Source organism: Aethalodelphis obliquidens, unplaced genomic scaffold, assembly GCF_003676395.1.
Source record: "Aethalodelphis obliquidens isolate GAN/ISIS:26980383/991018 unplaced genomic scaffold, ASM367639v1 scaffold27, whole genome shotgun sequence".
In the NCBI taxonomy this organism is placed as follows: Eukaryota; Metazoa; Chordata; class Mammalia; order Artiodactyla; family Delphinidae; genus Aethalodelphis; species Aethalodelphis obliquidens.
The window spans coordinates 700,730-724,630 of NW_020837971.1; the positions used below are offsets into that span (position 1 = coordinate 700,730).

The 23,901-nt window shown below is 34.9% G+C and overlaps 1 protein-coding gene across 3 annotated transcripts in view; it reads left to right on the top strand.

Moving 5' to 3' along the window:
* CACNA2D1 (calcium voltage-gated channel auxiliary subunit alpha2delta 1) overlaps nt 1-23,901 on the top strand; it is a 514,317-nt gene that overhangs the window by 447,034 nt on the left and 43,382 nt on the right. For all 3 annotated transcript variants that reach the window (XM_027123784.1, XM_027123782.1, XM_027123783.1), the window contains 6 exons: nt 2,619-2,675; nt 3,924-3,995; nt 6,551-6,612; nt 13,363-13,439; nt 15,422-15,482; nt 23,227-23,324. In XM_027123784.1, the coding sequence (XP_026979585.1) occupies nt 2,619-2,675; nt 3,924-3,995; nt 6,551-6,612; nt 13,363-13,439; nt 15,422-15,482; nt 23,227-23,324 (427 nt within the window). The remainder of the gene's footprint in view (nt 1-2,618; nt 2,676-3,923; nt 3,996-6,550; nt 6,613-13,362; nt 13,440-15,421; nt 15,483-23,226; nt 23,325-23,901) is intronic.

Here is a 23,901-nt window from a genome sequence, read left to right on the forward strand (position 1 = left end):
TCTTGATTTATTAAATTGTTTTATGTTACTCCTCTTGCATGTTTCTTTTTGTGGATTACCTTGGATTATACTCATTGCAGTCATGTACATTTTAGTGAATTTTTAGTTTTGCCGTACTTTCAAATATTGCATGTAAATATTGTGATATAATTTAAAAATAAACAACCTGAAAAATGGTTGTTTTATTTTTGTTTTCCTTCCAAGGAAACTCAAATGGCAAACTAGCAACCACACAAGACGTCTGAACTTGGAAAATATTTTTTGAGCTATGTAGTATTTTTAATAATACCAACTACTAATTATTTCAATTTAAAATGTAACAACATTGCCTTGTGCCTTTTATTTTAGTTCCACAAATGGTATGGTCTTTATATCAGTTGATATTCAAATTTTACAAATGAGAATTGTTAGATATTTAAAACATCAAACAAAAGTACTGGGAGTGCAGGGACTGGATTCCAGTTCTCAAGCCTCTCTTGGTGCTTTCTGATGAGAAGAGTTCTGCTTTTGAATTTTTCAATCACTGTACCTGTAATGAGTCTTTTAAAAAATGGTCAGCCAGATTGCCATTTAAAAAGTACAAGTGATGCATTGACATTTTTCTTTTATGATTTCCTTTTCCTGTCTGTGTCTTTGTATGTTGGATTGGGACGTGATCTTCATATTGCCAATTCTTCCTGATAATGCCTCCTCCATGCATGCTGTTTGGGTCTGGTCATGCTATGCATTATCCATTGCATGTAAGATAATATTCTTATTTACGTTTATGTTTTATCATTTTATTTTGACTTTGTTTTGTGGTGAGTTAAAATTTTAATACTGATGTGAGGATGTTTGTGTAAAGATAATTTATTTCATGGGACTTTAAGCAATTCAGAATAATTTGTCAGCTTTAGAGTATCCTTTTGATAGAACCTTTCTCAGTTTTGTTTTTTAAACAGAGGACTAGAATTATTTTCAATGCTGATTTTTATTTTCTTTTTATAAAATATTACTTTTCCAAAGAGTATTTGCTTCTGAGCCAATAAGATGCTGCCTAAACAATGACCAGTATTTTCACCTATTGAACAATCCAATACTTACTTTCAATATTCTAGAACCTTGTGAATCTAGATGTGAAGTTCATAAGCAGTGAATATTTTCTTAATAAAAATGCCAGACACAGTTGGGTTTTTTGTTTTAATTTGCCTTTAAGAATCCCCATTCATCAAAACCAATGGGAATCATATATTTTCATTATTTAAATGGAGCTACTCTTTGAAGGCATTTTTGTCTTTATTATAAAATAAATACATGCCATGTATACTGTGTCATTCAGCATTTGAAATAAAGATGTTTAATTTTAATACATTTTTAATTATTGGCATTGTCTTGGGTAGTCAGCCCTACTAAAACATTGTTTAAAATAATGATCTGAATGTATTTTGGAAGAGCCTGTGAGGCTGAAATTTTTAAAATTCCAGTGACCTTGCACTAATACAGCATAATTTCTATTTATTTTTTATTTCTGTCTAATTAGTTATCATATATTGATGGTATTTATTTTAGTAAATATTAAAAATCCAGTTTCTAAATTTTTACAGTTGTAAAATAATAGACACCTATTATGATTTTATGTTCTAGTGAACTTTGAAATTCTCCTAGGGCGTGTTACATTACTTAGTAAGTGTTATAAGAGGATAGTATATTTTTGTTTATCAGATATTTTGATATCCTCATTTTATGATTGAGAAATTTTTTAAATGTCATGTGAGGTAAATTTACCAGGTTAACAGTTTCATTTGATATGTTTATGTAAATAAATAATCTGCCTGTTCCATAGTGAATTTGATTTCTTATTACACACCAGCAAGAAGCAGCAGTAGGACGTGTAAAGCAGGAAAACAGTATTTAGTGAACCTAGGGGTTATTATTCAAGTTCGACTTCAATCACAATAGCTAATCTTTATTAAAATCCTTATGACTTTACCATAAATTTTATCTTACAAAATTGACTTAATTTGACTCATTAAAATATATTGTAAAATTTCTGAGTTTCAAATACATGAAGCAAACTTGCATCTTTTCTTTATGCATTTGAAGAAGGAAAAATAAATTTAGAAGAGTTTGTTCTCCTTAGCAAATTCAAACATTTTTAAAACATTTTCCCTCATATAATTTTATTGTTTATGGAATACAAATAATGTATATTACTTACACACCGCCTTTGTTTTATTGCCAAATATGTTATCCACATGGCTGTATTTTGCTCCTTTCACATCCCAATTAAAGATAAAATCTGTAAGTGGATCTTCAAAAGTCATATTGCCACAGAATTTGTGATTATAAATGTCCTATCTAACACAGGACTCAAAACTCTTCAGTTGGTTATTAATTAAAATTTGTCTGCTATACTTAAAGCTCAAATCCCTAGCCTACTTATTATTATTTTTAAATATATATGAAAGAATATACCTTTATATAATTATTTTGTCAACTTTTTAAGATACCTTAGGTAAGTAACTTTTACGGAATTAATTTCATATTTAAATATCTATTGAGTTATTCTATATACAGCATCATTTTACAATGTCATATATGCTTAATTACTATTTTCTGCGTAGAACCCCAAATCTCAGGAGCCAGTAACTTTGGATTTCCTTGATGCAGAATTAGAGAATGATATTAAAGTGGAGGTGAGTGCAATCAGTCAGCTTGCACAGCACCCTCAGGTCAGATGCTGGTGTCCTTCCAGTCCACAGGGATCTGTTGAGCAGCTTCATTGTGTTGGTTCTGTCTTAGGTACTATACACACAAGATGAACGTTTTTTATCTTTAAAAATTTCTAGATCCTGGGCTCTCTCATCCGAAAGATCATATGAAAAGGAATAAATATTTTAAATTGGGTGTGACCTTAGTGTTTTTCTTTCTCCTTCCACAGGTAGAGTTATTTTCAGTATTTCGATACAAACGTAACTTGTAAATTTCAATAAAAAACAGAGAGAGGGGGACGTTGCCATAGAGTTGAAAGAAAAGTTGCAGGGAATTTAATCATCCAACCACCCAATAAGCAACATGAGGAAAGAAGCTGCCATGTTTGTCTTAGTACTCTATACTCAGAAAGTTTCTATTTTATTTCAAAACCAAAATTGCATGCCACTTCCTCCGAGAGGGGCTTCCATAATAATAGGGATAATCATTAATAATAACATTTATTGAGTACATGATATGTGTCAGTCATGGATTCTCAAGAGCCTTTGAATAGGTACATTGTTATTGTTATTATATCTGTTGTACTGATGATCTGTTTGAGGTACGGGAGGTTAAATAGCTTATCTCCAGTTACTCAGCTAGTAAGTAGCAGAACCAGGATTTGAACCTGGCTCTTGCACGCCAGAGCAGAGATTTTTAAGATTCTTTCAGATGAACTAACTCCTTCTCTTACCTACTCAAAGGCCACCATATTTCTTTTACAGTTTGTCACAGTGTGTTTTAATTTGTACTTGCTTTGCACACTTTACAACCTTACTCCCTCAGTGTAGAACAAGAGAATCTATTTATCATAGTTACCTTAGACTGAGGCATAGTGCTGGGATGTTTTAGGTAAATAATGAATATTTGTTGTAAAGTATTTTGACAGCATAAAGTAGGATCATGTAATGTTGAAGAGCTTGGTTTCTGGACTCTCATACCGCTGAGTAACTGTAATTGTATTTAACCTCTCAAGTCTCAGTTTCCCCTCCATCAATCCCATAAAGTAATTGAACACTTTTATTAATTACATTTCAAAAATTAATGACTGGTTGAAAATATTTCATTAAGAATGTTTTTATCATTTTAAGATAATGTAAAATACTGATGTGGTAACTTTTAAAAGAATATTTCCACGCTTCAGTAGGTCAATTTAGTATCTGCTATAAAGTAATTGTTCCAATTTCCCTTAGATTCGAAATAAAATGATAGATGGAGAAAGCGGAGAAAAAACATTCAGAACCCTGGTTAAATCTCAAGATGAGGTAAGAATTAAGTCAGGTTTATTCTTAAATTAAAATGTGTATCTTAATAATGATAATTGATATTAGTGGTAAAGCAATATTTATTCATAAAAAGGGACATTTCTAGAAAAGAAAAATTGTTTAAAGCACTCTTTGCTGGAGGGATATTTTTAATAAGATTTTTAACTCTGAAATTTCTATAAAATGTTGCTTTAGATTTCTTGATGTATTCTTCTATCATTTACAATATGTTCTTGAAAATTATATTTTTTAATTTTTTTAATTGATGTATAGTTGATTTACAATATCATGTAAATTTAAGGTATACAGCACAACGATTCAGTTATACATACATATATATACACACATATATATATATTCTTTTTCAGATTCTTTTCCCCAAAGTTTACTACATAATATTGAATATAATTCCCTGTGCTATACAGTAGGTCCTTGTTGGTTATTGAAAACTATATTTATGTCTCCATTTTTTTTTTTTACCAGTATAAGAAATAGAATACACAATATGATGTTTGCCATGTTCTTTTAGGCCATTTCAGTCATACAAATTTGAAGTTAATATTTAATAGCTGTATGTTTTGTATGGTTTGTGCATGCAGATGTTCTAATTGTTGAGTTCCATATATTTTTTGTTTGTTTCTTAACTTGTTTCTGGCTTCACTTATCTTCTTTTACTATTTAAGCACTATTGCCCTGAATTTAAACCTGAAATTAAATCCAAAGATAACACAGCTAGTGCCATAAAATCACTGGTACAGCTATGTAACACTTGTATTGTTTTATATTGACGTGGAAAGACTCCGTGTGTATGAGAAGTGTATCTATTCATTATCAGTCACATGTGGAATAAATACACATTCGTATGTTTGAGGATTTGAAAAATGTATAGAACTCCCAAGCTTTTGAGCCTGGAAATTTAATTTAAGCTTTTATGTATAATTTATGTCCGTTTCCTCACAAGCTCATCCCTTTTAAGTGTAACATTTCCCCTGAATTTCTCAGCAGAGCTTTCCCTAAGATGGAGCTAGTATCTAAATACAGTACTTCATTAACACGTGCCTTTTCTAATTTTAATATCATCAGGAGTCCCTATTACCAGAACCCAAGGGGAGGTATATACCAGTTTCAGTCTTTGTTGAAACGTCAACTCTGTTTACTTAGACTTTACGCGTGCTGTTTACCACTTCACTTTTCAGAGGAAAGATGTAAACCATTCAGCAGTTCTGCCAGCTTCTCTGTCTTGTTCTGCCAGCAAGAACTCTGGGACCTGCATGTTCTTGTTTCAACTTACAAATCAATTTTGTCTTTATTCAGTCACTTTGATGTTTCTCTCCTTCAATTTACTGTAAATTCTTCTTTTTGACCAATATCCACCCATAGACTTTTCCTATTAATAATATCGAATAAAGTAGTGTTTTGTATGCTTATTTCTCTAATCCAACACAGTTTTTGATATTCTGTTTTTTATAACTTGCTGAACAATACTAGTTTGCCATGGTTTTTTATGAGTATTAATAAATATATAAACATTATTTCTTTTAATTTTTTTATGAATTTTAGGAGTCCAAAAACTCCCTGAGCACTTCCTGCCCTCCCTCCCCTCATCCTCCACACACCTCAGTAAAGCCATGGGGATATTTGATGTATAGAAGCAACGCTGTGTAGTTGTTATAAAATGAACTTGACATCGTACATTCTCCTTCATCCTGCTGACTAAAGTCCTCATTTCTTCATCAGTAAATTGTGGAAAAGAATAATATTTCATTTACTCCAGGGAGTTGATTAAATGATACAATGACTGTAAAATGCCTAGATATTGCCTAACACCAAGTTATATTCAGTGAATATTATTGTTCTGATGAGGATGATGAAGCTGGTGATAACTAAAAATACTAAAAGATACATATGTGTCATCACCATACCTAATGGAAGAAGTAATGATCATTTCTTTACTACTGTTCAGTAGCTCCATAAGAAAGATTCAACATCCATGAAGTTATTTAGCTCTTACTTCCTTACCCTGGATATAGTGGATATCGTTGTCTTTCTAACCTTCAGTGATACTAAGTAATTAGTCTCTTATAATAGATAAGTACTATAATAATGGCTTAATAAGAACAGTAATGTGCTAACCATACATTTGGGTCTAGACACAGTGCGTTAATTTCCTGATATTATCAATTTCTCTTCAACATACCCTACTATGGAAATATCTGAGCATTATCTAATATTTCAGTCCTGTTTCAATATTAAAATGTATTTTTCAGGAAATGTTTTTAAAGTTTTGAGGTTAATAATTTGGCATAAATTACTAAGATTTTGCACTTAAACGTCCTTAAAATTTATTATGTGGGTATTTTTTTCCCTAAAATGTTGCTTTACACACACACCTCATAACAGAATAAATAATTGTAGAATAGTATAGATCAGATATTTGTGAAGAAGGTATTGAATGATGACTGAATTTATAAATAGAGCCTAGCATTCTGCTCTTCATATAAATTCACTTCAAATGAAAAGTGATGATAACCATGTCCAACTCTTTTTTTTTTTAGAGGTATATAGACAAAGGAAACAGGACGTATACATGGACCCCTGTCAATGGCACAGATTACAGGTAATTAACCTTATTTATTTCTATGTGTGCTGTATAAAAGAATGTTCAGTGCCTTTCACCTATTTTTATTTTTATTATTTATTTATTTATTTTTGCGGTACGCGGGCCTCTCACTGTTGTGGCCTCTCCCGTTGCGGAGCACAGGCTCCGGACGCGCAGGCTCAGAGGCCGCTCACAGGCCCAGCCACTCCGCGGCATGTGGGATCTTCCCGGACTGGGGCACGAACCCATGTCCCCTGCATCGGCAGGCGGACTCTCAACCACTGCACCACCAGGGAAGCCCTCACCTATTTTTAAGTAGCCATTTTTCCAGTGGATGAATGTTGTCTTTACATACTCATAAGCTATTTTCAATATAATTAAAATAGAAATGTTATCCTTTCCAACATTAAAATGCATTAAAGTTATACATTCTGATTTTCAAAATGAGAAAGATGGGAAAAAGCTAGAAATATAAAATTTAGAAATGAAAACTTGTATGATATGCACATATTTGGTGTTTTATATATTTATGTTAGTAATAATAAATGTTGACATTTATTACTTTGTGGTCATCACCTCCACTGACCTCCTCATTTAAATTGTCATTTAGTTTACATTACTTACATTTAGGTTGCAAATTAACTTAAAAATGAAACTTATTACATCATAGTATAATCTGATATAAAATGCTCAATTGATATAATTTAATCCCATGAGTAGAAATTCTGTAATATCCTGATCCCATCAATTGACTGGACCTTGGAAAATTGGACAGACTAATACCCTAAAATTTCTTGGAAATTCTCCATTCTTCAGCACTTGCTGAGCATTTTTTTTTTTTTTTTTTTTTTTTTTGCGGTACGCGGGCCTCTCACTGCTGTGGCCTCTCCTGCTGCGGAGCACAGGCTCCAGACACGGAGGCTCAGCAGCCATGACTCACGGGCCCAGCCACTCCGCGGCACGTGGGATCTTCCTGGACTAGGGCACGAACCCGCGTCCCCTGCATCGGCAGGCGGACTCTCAACCACTGCGCCACCAGGGAAGCCCTTGCTGAGCATTTTTTGTTTTGTTTGCTCTAAGGTCACGGCTTTCCCTGTGGTCCTGCTTCCTACAGCCTCATAATACTGAGGCTGTTACGAAAATGTCCTTCTTGTTACTTATTCTCTCTTCTTCCTCTCCCTAACACCTTCCATCTTTGGATCTCATGTCACCAGACCACACCGCGCACCATTCTTCCCTTTGAACAGTCATCTCCCTCTGGTTCCTGTAAGATACCAGTTTCTGTGTGGTTGCCACACTCTCCTCCATTCACATGGATCAGTGTTTCTCAAAATATTTGAGACATACCCACGCTTATATAAAATAAAACGAAAATTGTTTACTAAAGTAAACTTTAAAAGAGATGAAAACTCAAGTGGAAAAAAATGTTTATTACATTTCATAGACATGAAATTCATGTGTCAAATTGCTATAAAAATTTCTAAATGCTTACTCTCAGTTTCTATGCTTAATTAATCATGAGCTGGTAATAGATAGTTTGCAAGTGGGCCAGGTCCCTTGACACACTTTAAATACCAGTGACGTAGATGATTTTTCTGGTGCCTGGACTCTCTTTTTTTTTTTTTTTTTTTAATCTCCTCCCCTCTGATGATCTTGTCATTCCCCTATCTTAGCTACCTACTACAAGGTCATGTTTTACAACTCTAACATTAAGACTGCAAGTCCTACATAATCTAGTTTGAGATTTTTTTTATCCAACTCTCAGAGTAATACATTTTAGCTTTCCAACCCCTCCTTCTAATAGTCCAACTGCAACAATCCTTTGACTCAATTGAGACCTGAAATCCATCAACCCCTTCGACCTTTCACTGTCCTTGCCTTCCTCACGTCCTTGTACCCCTCTTTATTCAACATAAATTCTTTGGGTCTTACTACGTTCACTCTCTTACACATACCATCAACTCCCTGCATCATACTTAGGTTTGGCAAACAGTAGTTTGACCAGTCCCAATCCTGGTTAAATTATTACCAACACCACACTGCACCCACACAGCTACAAATGGGAGAAATAAAATATTCCTTGACTGGTGACATCCAAAATTCAGGACCTTTAACTTTAAGTGTACTTCAGTAGTGCCTGCTGATCTCAATAGTCCAGTAAATTTAGGATGCTTCTAGATGACTTTTGATAGCCTCTCTTCACTCCTCAAACCCATCTCTTTCCCATCCATTTTTCTCTCAGATGATGTCTTTACTTCTGTTTTTCTCAGTGAAATAGGAAGCAATCAGAAGAGACCTTCTACCACATAACGACGTGCATCTATATCTCCATCTCCTATCTCTATTTCTATTCACAACACAATAACAAGAGTGATATTATTAATACTTGAGTTATATTGTTTCATTTCTCTAGTCAAAATTCTCCAATAATTTGCTATCTTAATCTCTATAAAATCCGAAGTTTGTCATGACCATTAGAGGACTTAACAGCATCTGACCTAATTTGTCATCAGTTATCTGAAGTTACCTTCTCACGTTCTCCACTGAACCACCTTCATGTTAGAGCTACACTATCCTCCTTGCTAGTCCTCATAAACCCGGGACCATTCTGCCTCAGGACCTTTGCACCCGAAGTTATTTCTGCCTAGGATGAATTTTCCCCAGGTATTCACATGCTTACTCCATCTTCACACCTTCACTTACTTTATTGTCGCCCCAATAAGGCCTTCCGCAATAATCCTACCTAAAATGTAAAGTGCCTCACTATCATTTGATATTATATATGTGTATATGCACATACACACACGTATATATGAAGCATATATAAAGAAATTTATTTCTACTGTTTGTTGTTTGTCTTCCTTCACTATAAGTTCTAAGAGGGCAAAGTTCTGAGATTGTTAGACTCTGAGATTCTAAGATTGTTGCCTGCTTCATTTATTTTTGAATCCTCAGCTCATAAGTCAGTGGCACACAGTAGACATTCTGTAAATATTTACACAGTTAAATATTTAGATTTTCAATTTGTCTCATTCTGTCAAATCCAAATAATAGTTTCCAAACTTCCATTGCAATACTCAAATATGAGGGCCTCTTTAACTACATATTAATATACAGTTAATATGTAGCCTGCTTAATAGGCTGTGGTGGACTCAACTGTTCTTTTCCTAATAAAACGAAACAACACTCCTCCCCGCTCTGCCCCAGAACATACACATAACTTTTCAGGGGAGCCTAGAGTGCTGGGGATTCCCCTAGTACTGGGTTGCTAGCATGGCATGCAGACTAGGTCTAGAAGAAGGGCACACGGTTACCAATGTCATGAGACACTACCTGCCAGTCTTTCTCCAGTTTTCCAGTTTTTGACATAATTTTGAACCTACTGAATAACACCAGAATGAATGTTTACTTTACTTGCGTCTCTTGATTTCTCTCTCTCATTTCTATTAGGCATCTCTTTACGCATATACAATCTTTATGTACATACATAAGTAATTATTTTTCTTTCCGTTTCCATGGTTATTACCACCTTTCATTTTTTTGGATAAACTTGTCAGAAGGTGTGACAGCCAACAGGAAATCTGGGAGCCCTGTCTCGTTAGCGATGATTTCATGATAAAAGGAAATGTTGGATGCACATGTGGGAAAGTGCTCTCTGCCTTTGTTTTTTAGACAAACAAATTCTAAGTTAGAAAAGCCATTTCTTTTTGACCCTGACAGTGAGTCATTCTGATGGTTGGTCCTACTGCAGTCATAATTATACTCTGGGGGAATTTTAAATTCTTACTGTACCTTACTTGAATATGTTTTTAATAGTCTCACAAATGTCTCCTGCATTCATCCCCTTTCCCTCACACACCAAGTTGTAATACAGGTGGCCAGATTGATGTTCTTTTCTCCAGTTCTGAGTACGTCTCTCCTTGTTCACAAAACTTTAGTCTCTTTCCATTTTTATCCAAGTTTGGATTCCAAGTCTGAAATTCACATCACACATTTCTAGCCTAACCTGTCTGCCCTGTCATTTCGCCCACTGCACTACCCATACAAACCACTGTTCTCTGAACAAGCCCTAAGTTCACACCTTTGCATGTTTTCTTCACACATTCTCTTCACAAATCTACAACTCAGAGCCAGATTAAATCTATTTCCATTGTAAGTACTCCTCTGAATCTCCGTACAAATAAATCCACAAATAAGAAGCCTAGAACAACATATTACATCTAAATTGAAGGGGAAAAATGGCAGTGTTTTTATTTAATGAATTAGGTATCAAATTTCACTTAGTGATTTCTGTCTCCTTAAGCCTTGATATAACTTGATATAACATATTTTGAAATATAGTAGTTATTTTAACAGAATGTTCTCTTTTTTTTAATGAAGAGTTTGATTTTTATGGTGATATAAATGAGTTGAAAAGTGTGTTATATTCCATTTAACTAAGTTAACCATGTTTATGGGAGTCACAAAAATATTGCATGGGCTGTACCATCCATCTGGTGGCCACTGGCTTTATTAGACTTTTATCCCTGGGAGAAAATAAAGCAGACTTGACTTGTTGGTTTTATAAGGAGAGAGACAGCAAACACTGCATATGGCAGCATCCTTGACTCAGAATGTTGATTGAAGAGCTTATCTGCTATAGGTTGAAGAAATAACTGTTGCCTGAAGAAAAAAATCATTAAATTATGTGTAACCATATTTTTCTATAAAATAAAGTATAGCTATTAATAGCGACCTGAGACTTGCAGGCCAATAAAATGTATATTCGATATGTCAGTTTTAAAACGTCTATTGTGTTCCTCATGGGTTTCCACACTATTTTTTATGGTACATGAGATGTAACCCAAGCTTACAGTGTGACACTGTAGCAGCCACATGATGTAATGTTATCGGTCTTAATTTGAAGTTTCTCTTAGCAATAAACGCTGATAGGGCAATAAAAATGTCCTAATTTCCCTTGAGAGGCATTTGTGGGAGACAGTCTTCAAATGCTCACTAATTCTGCTCTACATTTTATAAATGGCAAGTGAATCATGAAAGGTCATCTTGCTTTCAGACTAATTGCACTGCTTATTTTAATTTTAATCTCTGCCTCCCCTTAAAGGAAGTTACCTTTAAAATGAATGTGGAGATTTTCATTAAATCTACATAACATTTTATTTCTCTGACCTTTTCCCGTAAGGAAAGTTTATGAATTACTTAATGATGGGGAAAGATTTGGAAATTGGAGGTAACAAGCATCCACTTAGTTTGCTATCTTGACTGCATAATTAAATTGTAGCAAATAAGCCCTTGCATTTTTCCTCGTCATAGAGTGAATTTTTAGCATATATTCATAAGAAGAAAAACCTGGAATTTTATATTTTGTCCTGTTCTATATTGCTCATAAAAAATGTATAACAGCATTACACTTTGGACATCCATCCTCAAAGCCTGGGAAACATGAGGCTTGAGTGATTTAAAAGAAGATCTTCTGCAAATGCCTAGAAATACTCAGAAGCCTAGAAATGCACACATTTTTCTGTGCATTGCTAAATTTGGGGTTAAATTGTAAAAATGAATGCTGAATAACTCAATTGCTCACATTAATTAAGCGTCGTTTTTTAATAATAGTTGCATTGGAAATCTTAGAGATAACCTCATTTTTGGCATTAGTTCATTAGTTTCCTTCTGTATTCAAAGGATAGCAGAGACCATTTGCAACTGTGAGTATGGATGTGGAATAATTAGTTATGTTCCGCACATGTGTATCCGCCATCGTGAGAGTAGAAGAATTACACATATGCAGTTGTTACGGGAAAGTGCATCCTATTCTGATACCTTTTAACAATTCCAATATTTTGTGTGTTTTATTCATTGTCAGCTTCAAAATGAGTGCGGTTACCTGCCTGTCATCTTTTCAGTTTGTACAGTCATGTTAAGACAGGGTTGGATGACAGGCTTGTTGGACAGTCCTGGCGTCTAAAATGTTCAGAATTGGCTTAAGATTTGCACTGGAGCTTTCCTCCAGTGTGTACGTGTACCATGGGACTAGAGTAGCCCATGGCTCTTGTAAACTGTTAAAGTCAAGATGTTTTTCCTACTGTGCCTAACAGCAATCTGCCAAATGATATGGGATATCCACAGTTAATGAACTTGAAATAAATACAGTTACACTGTTGGGTAAGAACGAATGGGATGAGCAAGTGCTATAAAGGAACCTGAATTTCCCTTCCAAAAGACATGGGGGAAATGGCCTAGAAAAGAGTTGTACAATATTAGGTATTTAACCCCTCAAAAGAGACTACATGCATTGTGTAATTAGTCATGATAATAATCTTTCATTTGTAATTTTTAGTAGTGTACATTTGCTAGCAAGCACTGTAACATTATGTATAATTCGTTAGAGAGGGGATAGCCAATTGGCATGATATAATTACTTTGCTTAAACGTAGCCCTAGTATTCTTCTATTTTTGTCCACAAAGTATTTTAATATAGTTTTCTGAAAATACAGTATCCATGACATTTCTTCTTCAGCTGATTTATGGGCACATTTTGTAGCTTACTTTCCGTGTGTCTCTTCTGATTCTCTACAATGTAGAGAACTGGATGGCAAGACCAAATTAAGTACCCTATTTGGTGAAAGCATTTTCCTGTCAAAGTAATATGTCTTTTCCTTCCCATGAGGAAGATCTTTGGATTTTCCATGAACTTGATGTGTCTTTTTTCTTTAAGTTATGTTTCATTTTTGTTTGTTTGTGTTTATGCTTCTCTTGTTTCTATTGCAGTTTGGCCTTGGTATTACCAACCTACAGTTTTTACTATATAAAAGCCAAAATAGAAGAGACAATAACTCAGGCCAGATGTAAGTACTGTGAAAGCGACTTCAGGGTCTGTTTGTTATCTCCTAGTGCCAGAGGTTTAAATACATCCAGACTTTGGAATACCCAAGGCTTATACATTTTAGTGGGTGTTATTACCAAATCAACAGCAATGATTCTAACCCATTCCAAACATGCAAGGAACAAGAAGTATTCTACATGGATAGAATATGAGCAGGTACTCCAGTCTCACTGGCAGTCCCTACCACCCTCCCCTGCCTTGCTTTGTGTTCATAGAATCATTGCAGTGCTGTGTCCTCTGTTGCTATTGTTTTAAGGGTCTGCTAGCTGGCACAAAATGTTTCACACAGTCTCTACTCATGGCACTCTGCTGGTAGTAGTAAAGTTTTTCTTTTCTTTTTTTTTTTTTTTTTTTTTTTTGCATTTGGCAAGAATGATATTATGCTCCACATCGTCGACTTTGTTGGAATAAATTAAATTTTACTGGTCTTTGGCTTTGGTTTGGCAATTAACTTTCTTCTAATTATCCAAATTAATGTTTTCAGTAACTCAAATGGATCAGTTTGGGTTTTTTTTTAAGCGTCATTTGGAATGTGGAGTAATTATTAACACTAGTGCATATTTCAAGTCATTATTAATCTTTATTTTGTTTTGGGTGACTAGCTTCAGTAAAGTAAAATGACCATCATATCCTTTGCATATCACTCAATTATTTCTAACCACCTAAATTTTGTCTGTTACAATAAAGTAAAAAATATATATGCATATATATATGTATATACCTTTTACCTCTGACTGTACATGAACTACAGTTTCTTTCCTTTCTCTGTCAGTTCTTTTTTGGTCTCTGCAGTCCTGATTCTCATTGCACATTGTGGTAATTTAGACCTTTATATTTCCGCTTTCACTTGATAGATAGATATGATGGTCTTTTAACAGCCACCAACTTTGCATGAGCTAGTTCTTCACGTGATAAATGAGGGGGTGCCTAGTGGGTCTTTGATGATTGGTAAATGCTTCTGTTTATAGGCTAGCATCATTGGTATTGCACTTGCGTTAGCCACTTTGCAAAACAGACCCCTGAAATAACCACATTACAGAGAGGGTGCTCTAGTAGTAATTGACAGGACATATTTTCCAGTCTTCAAAAATATGTGTCTTTTCTTGCAGACTACAGCTGTACATAAATAAACCTTTGATCTATGCACAATATTTTTATTCAAGAAAGTCATTGAATAAAATATTGTTTGTGACCCCCCTTTGCTTTTACCCTCTTTTTTTTTGTTTCCCTGCTTTCTCTTTCTGATGGATTTTCACAGCAAAAAAGGGCAGAATGAAGGGCAAGTATTTTCTTGTTGCTCAATTTCTTTTTGTTTAGTACACTTGACATTTCCACTGATATTTCCATTCCCATTGGATACTATCCTCTGTGCTTCTCATTTGCTAGATTTTCCTCCATGATCACTCAGACCTTAGCGGCAAAAAAGGGGGAAAGAATATGCCTGTGTTTATATACGTAACCTATTTCACTTTCTGTTTTTTTCTTAAATACTTGTGTGTTTTTATCCTTGCACTTTCTAATTCATACTAATATGAAGAATGCTATTAATTCACTAAAGGCATTAATGGGTTTATTAAAATCATTTTCTTTATCATGATATTGGTAAAATATTTGACATTTTAAATAAATACCTCTGGTGTAACATTGACAAAAGTCACTTTTTAAAGGATATCTTGGTTATAGTAGGGTTAGTTAGTAAATGGGAAAATTATAGACCTAACATTGTCTTTGATATAACTGTTGTAATCCATGTTATGAAATTAAAATTGATTTTATTACTGTACAGTATTGGGGATCTTTATATTCATTCATGTGTTTCAGTTTAGGATGGAAATAGTCTTTTTATTTTTCCGTGTAAGGTTATTTTTCTAATGCCTTCCTATTGACATCAAATCTCAGGATGCATATTCCGGTTTGTCTAACCCTGTAACATTATCTTTGCAGATTCAGAAACATTGAAGCCGGATAATTTTGAAGAATCTGGCTATACATTCATAGCACCAAGGTAGGTTTTGTTTTCTTTTTTTATAGCTCATTGTGGATATGTAGGGCTTCAAGAACAGGTCTGAGCTGGGGTCAAGACTGCTGTGGATTATGCCATGCCAAATTATGGAACCAAAGGAAACAATAACTTTAAAACTGAAAGAGAATGCTGTTCTTTCATTCATTTACTCATTCAGGTACTTAGCTGCTGTGTGCTAAAGAATATGCTGACTTGGGGATACAGCGGTGAATAGGACAGATGGAGGTTTTGCTTTTGTTGGAACCAACAGTATATCCGAGAAAAACGGAAGAGTTGTGAATTTGCATTTGTGACTATGTATACACATACAAACTCTCACTTTCTGTCTCTACACACACACACACACACACACACACACTGAGATAGATATGCATAGATATGTACAGATATATACATATATGTGTATATATACACAAGAATGTCTATGCCTCATAGAATGACAACATCATTGATTTTTTTTAACACAAGTTTTTGGGAAATATATTTTAATACAGTGAGATTTTCTCACATAATTTTTAAGATTAGCATTCTTTCCTCCTAACCAATTTTACTTCTCTCGCTTCTAATCCCCCTTCCGTAGCTCTAATATACATCTTCATCTCTACCTCTATTTTCTTATAATTATTTGAAACTCCATTCAAGGATCCAAGATTATTCTTTATTTCTATTTCTTTCCTTAGTTTTTGACTCCCACTCTCCATCAGACACATGTAATAAGACAAATCAACAGAATTCCTATTACCCTAGGCTACTGAATAAAATAGATTCAGAAGCTTGTAGTATCCAATTCTCACAATTTTTCCTTCTTAAAGAAATTGCTCTAAGAAGGCTCCTAAAAACTGATCTCAGTTATTCTTTCTATTTCTGCATAAGACTATCTGAATTTTTGGTTCTTACTGAAAGTAGGGAATATATATAACTTTTTGAGAAATCTCTGTTAACTAAGCATATTTCTGGCTTTGTGAGTGACTCTGCCCTCAAGCAGTGTTCCTGCTTGAACTGCCTTCAGGCTTGGACACTGCTGATCCCACGCTTTGACATTCTGCCTCCTCTTGCTTAATGACATACTTTTCTGGTTTTCTTCCTCCCTCCCTGGCTGCACTTTCAGTCTCTTTCATGAGCTTCCCTTCTTGTGCACATCACTCATATGAAGCTGCTGGCCTGGGCTCTCTTATCTTCCTATTTTGAGTCTACAGACATACCACAGACGCCCACTATTCTGTGTCTACAGTTTGGGGTGATGGCTCCCAAATCTACAGGATGTTGGTAACATCTAGAAACAAAATAGGCGTACTGTGTGGTTTATTGACCTTACATTATAATATAAGATCAAACAATATATTTCCAGACTTTATGTCTACCCTACATATTTTAATATGAGACTTCATGTTTATGGAGCCTAATAGGAATCTCTCTTCAAGGTGCTCCAAACTCATGATCTCCTGAACATTTGTCCTCTTTGGAAAACTCTTCTTTCTGTGTTGCCTCAGTGACAAAAATACTGTTCTCCCCAAATACCCGGTCTTGAAACCTGATAGATGTCTTTGCTCCCTTTCCTTTATATGGAACTTCTGGTCGATCAACAAGTCTTGCTACATAGAATTTATCTTATGAGTATCAAGTATGTCTGTCAAACTCTGCTGCCTTTGTTCTAGTTCAGGCTAGTGCCTTCCTCACTTAAACTACTAAGGCTGCCTCTTAATTGATCTCCCTGCCTCCAGTATTTCTCCCTTACTTCCAATTTCTGTCTCCTTTCTGTAAGCAGAGGGAGTCTCTAAACTTTCAATAACATTATGTTTCTCATCTGTTAAATACTAACCAGTGGCTTCGTATTATCCCCATGATAATCGATACTGTATAGGAAGGCTTTCAAATCTTCTGTCACTAGGTCCCAGTTTACCAGTGTGGTCCCCTATACTCTAAATCAGGGGCTGACAAGCTACAGCCTGCAGTTTTACATATAAAACTTTATACGTAAAGTTTTATTAGAACACAGCCACAGGCATTTGTTGATGTATTGCCTGTGGCTGCTTTCACTACAAAGGCAGAGCCGAGGGCTTGTGGCCTAGACCTTTTAGCCCATAGAGCCTGAATCATTTACTCTCTTGCCCTTTAAGAAACAGTCTGTCAACCTCTGCTTTAAAGTCTAGCCACACTAAACTTTTCTTGTTTCCTAAAATGCATTGTTTTTTCCTCCTTACTGCTTTTCATCCACTAATTTTCTTTTCTATTTTGGATTGAACACACACACCTCCGGTCCTTCCCAAACTCCAACTTCAAAGCTCCTTGATCTGGGAATTTCTTTCCCATCATCACTGGATTAGACATCCTTGCTGACTGCTTCATAGAATCCTGTATTTCCCGTACTAGAGTACTGGCCACATTTCATTTTATTTTCCCCAACACAGACATGATGGCCTCTGTTTGACTTACCATTCAATACTCAATATCAAATCTACTGATTGGCACACAGTGGGGGCCTCATAAATAGTTGATGACTGGAGAATCTATAAATGTATGAAAAGTATTTTAAAAATCATATTATTAATTATAATACCTACAATCTTACTAGCAGTTTTTTGATACAAGTAACTTTGGGCCACTGCTAAAACTAGTTTTAGCTGGAAAGCGGAATATTAATGTAGCACAGGGGTGAGAAGAGGTTGAGATACGGGGTGCCCTGTGTTGAGACTCTCCCTCCGAGCATGGTAAACGTCCAGGAGTTCCCAGAGAAGATAAATATCCCTCTCAATCTCAATTCCCAATTCATAGACAGTGGATTTTGTTATAGTTCAGCAAGGATTAGCATATGGATCATTTCTGTGGCCTGTCACGTTCAATATCAATATGACTGGCTGGAAGACTAGAATTCACCTGTGTGTTCGGGGAAGGAGCAAATAGCAGAGGAGGGAAGAAATGTCGTAGCTTGTGGGAGAAACAATGAGTGTTCACCCCAGTTAACATGGGTTAAGCCTTTTACATGTATGATTTACATGTATGATTTGATTATATTTACCCCTCAAAAGAGCTCTCTAATAAATTAGTGTTATATATTATCCTGTTTCACAGATCCGGAAACAGCTTTAGAGATGTTAAATAATACGGGATTTGAATCTGTTTCCTTGCTACTCTAAGGTATAAATGTCTACACTGAATATGCAAATACTTAGGGAATCTCAAAAGAATGTCCAGTACAGCTGAGTAAAATAGTTTTGTAGGGAACATTTCCTGGAAACATGAGCATTGGATGTGTATTCAAAGATTTGTGGAAAGTAAACTGATAGAAAATTGGGATAAAGAAAAAATTGGTGAGAAAAGGGAGATATTTATGTAGCATAGAATATCCAGCATATGTTTTTGTCACTGTTATTAATGGGAAACAGTGACGCAAACTCTAGAGAAAGACTTTCAGGATCTGTTTCCCAGATTTTCATGGTCATAGCTGTGTTACTCAGATTCTCTGCATCTTAGTTTCTTTACTTGCAAAATGGTGCTAACAATAATACCTACCTCGTACAGTTTTTATAAGCTTTAAGTGAGATAATATTGCATGCAGAATATTTAGCATACCTCTTGGTATGACATGATCTTAAATAAATATTATTTATTATTATTATTTTATTTATTTATTTTTTTGCGGTACGCGGGCCTCTCACTGCTGTGGCCTCTCCCGTTGCGAAGCACAGGCTCCGGACACACAGGCTCAGCGGCCATGGCTCACGGGCCCAGCCACTCTGCGGCATGTGGGATCTTCCCGGACCGGGGCATGAACCCGTGTCCCCTGCATCGGCAGGCGGACTCTCAACCACTGCGCCACCAGGGAAGCCCTTATTTATTATTACTGATGGTTATATTAAGAGGTCAGAGCAGGAGGGATAGTTATTTAATAAAAGATGTTATGGGAATTTCCTGGTGGTCCAGTGGTTAGGACTTGGCACACTGCCATGGGCCCGGGTTCAATCCCTGATTGGGGAACTAAGATCCCGCAAGGCATGTGGTGTGACCAATAATAATAATAATAAAGGATGTTAAAAAGCAGTTATTTTAAAATAATTTAAAGAAGAAAGCTCATGAAATTTAAAGGTAGAACCATTTTTGTTAATTCTTAAATAATTAAACTCTTTGATCCTAGATAGTACTTGGTTTTTGCAATTTCCTTCAATTTTGAAAACTAGTGGAAAGGAAAGCATGGAGAATACAGATGTGTGGAGCATTATTCCTGTCTTTAAGAGAATTACAGTCATAGGGATGAAAGTCTACAACATGGATTAATTTTCTATCTTTCTTGGATAATCAGAAATGAGAAAGCACTTCAAAGATAAGTTAGAATAAGAAAGAAAAGTATGTGATCACCAGTAATTCAATGCTAATTTGAGATGTATGACCTATGGAAGTTCGTGGAATAGAATGAGAACAAACTGACTTTCTAGAAATAAATAATTTGCCAAATTTCTAATACCAAAGATCTTTTAGTTTGCAGCCATTTAAGTTACCAATCCCATTTTGGTCAGAAACACAAAGTGACCAAAAAAGATTATATAGCTTTGAGGCCCTGAAGATATTTTCAGCAAATCGAAATTGAATTTGTTCCTTTAAAGCCATCCAGAGGTTTCTCCACCTTGCTACTTTAATCTTTTTTAGGGGGAAAAAAAAAAAATTCCTCAAAAAAGTAATGATCAATATGCATAAGATTGATCTCTTTTAGAAAAACAGTGCCTCATAGAAAGTTTATCAGCAAAGTCTATCCCACACGTCCTGAGGGAACTCAGCAGTTGTGGTAACCACAGTTATTGCCTGTCATGCACTTTCCTGGGGTGGTTCCTTTGGGAGAGATCTTAAGAAATGCTGATTATCTCCAGTTGTCAAGCTCCCAGGCCTATGCTGAACAATCATTAGGCTAACAGGCAACCGATGTTGATGCTGTCTGTGTAGACGTACATTCACATCCCAAATATTTCAGTCAGGCTCTTGCTACTTACTACGTAGTGCACAGGCACCCTGCTCTGCCTGGTGTGTAACTTTCTGTTGTCCCGGCTCATTCTTACTACTGGAGAACTCATTCCCCTGACACAACGTTCAGCGTTGTGTTTTCTCACGTCGCAGTTGTTTAAATTCTTTCACTTCTGCTCACTTCCTAATTCAACAACTCTCCTTAATGGTAGTTCAGCACTTTCACTGCTTTTGCCATTAGGATACATCAAAAGGTCAATAATATCTTTAGACTCCTTCAAAGTTGGGCACAACCGAGCCAGCAAGGATCAAAACAGAAACAAAACATAACATGATGACGTTGTCTAAACTAACTGCTCACAACACTGACAGCCTTCTATTGGTAGAGGTCAAAGCTGCTTTTGGCCTGAAGCTTTGTAACTATAAAAGCTCACAGAGTCAAAGTTCAAAGCACAGTGTAGGTTATGTTAAAACACTAATTAGGGATCTGAAGACTTGGCTTCCTTTTCCCCTCAGGGCTTGACCACTTGCTAGTTAGGTGCCTTTGGGTAAATCTTTTTACATCTTTGAATCTCAGTTTCCTCACTATTAAAATATTAAATTACCTTCTGATAAAGTTATTTTTAGGATTAAATGATTAAAAGAAAATTTTAGAAATGCCTTCTAGACAATAACATGGAATTTTAAAATTCCATGTTTTATTAATGATTTTATTAATAATTATTTCATTTAGTCCTTCTAAAACATTCTATTTAATCCTTCTAAAACCTTCCCATCAGCTTCTAATTCTGTGCAATCCTAGTTCAATGTATTGGCCTTTTGACTTCCAGGCTAGTGTTATTTCCAAAAAAGCATAGCATTGTGGGAAGAAGTCAACTTTAGCTCTGTCAATAATTTAATGGGTATTATGAAAACTTTTTAAACCTTGTCTTTAAACGAAAATTTTCCATGAACCGAGAAGTCGCGTTTTTGAAGTTCTGACATTCTTTTCCTCTCTGCAGCTTTGTATTTAGATAATGTTTACTTTTTGCATCTGAAAATGTTTACTTTTTGATTGCATTTTTGTCTTGAATATTTGATTATCCAGTCTGTTAGTTGTATTAACCTAGTTATTATAATTGCAATCTTCTTATAATATTTATGTTGCCTTACATTTATTCTTAATTTCCAAAACACTTAGGACAGCAGTTCTCAAAGTATAGAACCCTGTGGGTTCCAAAGTCTCTTTCAGAGAATCTGCAAGGACAAAGCTGTTTCCCTAACAATGTTAAATGGCATTTGTGTTTTTCATCATATTGACATTTGCAGTGACAGTACAAAAGCAATGGTGAGCTGATACCTTATCAGGAATCAAGACAGTGGTACTAAAGACTACTGGTAGCCACTGTAATCTTCATTGCCAGGCACCCACATTGGGGAAAAAGCCAGTGTCGCTTTAAAATATCCTTGATTAAAGCAGTAAGAATTATTAATTTTACTGAGGTTTACCCATGAGTATATGTCTTTTAATACTCTGTGTAAAAAAAACAAAGGAAGTTTTACTGCATACCAGAGTAACTTGCCTATCTCCAAAAATTGTGTGAATTGAGAGCTAAAATAGGAGCTTCTTGCTTTTTTTTCCATGAGATATCATTTTACTAGAAAGAATGAATGACAGAGGAACTGTGGTTATTCAGACTTGGGTATTTGGCAGACATTTTCTCAAAAATTAGTTAAGTGAGCCTTTTACTTTGAAGAAAACAACTGAAAGTATTTGTTCCCAATGACAAAACCTGAACTTCAAACAAAAATTAGAATTTTAGGAAAGTTACATATTCATTACTGTAAGCATGACAGCTTCCCCATAGTTATAGACTTATCTGGTGAGATCAGTGATGTTATTAATGAATGTGAATTTTCATTATTGTGTAATAAAATATGTTACCGTTTAGAACATCTGCATTATTCATATCTTCCAAATAACCAATTTACGATGTGATAAAAATCATGATGGGTAAAAGATTCATTCAAAATGTAAGATGGTGCATTGAATTTTAATATAACAGAGTACAAAATGTTCATTGGTATTATTTCAGATTCCATATCACAAATTATGAATCAAAAAATTGCAAATAATCAAGATTGTTACTTGATTGTTACAAATTGTTACTCAAGAGAAAAGAACACCCACAATTATCTGAAAAGATTATTAAAATAATTCTCCTTTCCAACTGATGATCTGTGTGAGCACTTACTTTTTTCAAGTGCCAAAACAATCTTGCAGTCAGCTGAATACAGAGACACTAGTGTCTTTTCTTAAGTCAGTAATTACAGATATGTGCAAATAACTAAATCAATGCCACTTCATTTTACTCCATTTTTTAAAATAGTAATTTCTCAAAAAAACGTTAACACAATGGGTTTATTGTAGATATTTGATAAATATATATCTTTAAATTTCTCAGTCTTAATTTCTATATGTAAATTGCTAACCTACTGCATAAAATGACAGTAGTACAGTAGGAGTAACAGAAGCCAACACTTATTGGGCACCTTCTGTCCAGAGTTCAAATGGTTAATATATTTAATATATAATATATAATCCTGACCACTTGATGTTAAAGTATTATTCCATTATAAGGATGAGGAAATGGAGATAACCAGAATTCAATAGCTTGCGAAGTCATGCAGCTAGTAAAAAGTTTAAAAATTAAGTGTTTTCACTACCTATGCTTACTGTGTACATTTTTGTAAAGTTGTGATTTTAACACCTAATATCCTAAACTATTTTTTTCAGAGATTACTGCAATGATCTTAAAATATCAGATAATAACACCGAATTTCTTTTAAATTTTAATGAGCTTATTGATAGAAAAACTCCGAACAACCCATCATGTAAGTATGCGTTAATTTGCAATAATTGCTTCACTGTGGTTCTATCCAAAGTAGTCAAATCGTGGTTCAATTTAGTTTGTTGGTATGCTGGTTTATTTATTTACTTTTTGAAGTTTTAATGGTAATGAGTTGACCCTTAATTTTTTTATATATTACAGAAATTTTATTCTGTTATTAAGTAAAATCCAGTGTTCAAATCCAGGTATTCAATACTTGCAAAAGGTTAGATGTAAATAGTTACCTTGTTCCTCTCAAATTTGGGAAACTGAATTTGGAATGATCTTTTGAAGGTTCTTTATTGCATTGTTCTTTCCTCTATGCAGAGGAAAACACATTTTACTTTATTTATTCTTTACACCTCTATTAGAGTATAATTGCTTTACAATGGTGTGTTAGTTTCTGCTTTATAACAAAGTGAATCATTTATACATATACATATGTTCCCATATCTCTTCCCTCTTGCGTCTCCCTCCCTCCCACCCTCCCTCCCTCCCTATCCCACCCCTCCAGGCGGTCACAAAGCACCGAGTTGATCTCCCTGTGCTATGCGGCTGCTTCCCACTAGCTATCTACGTTA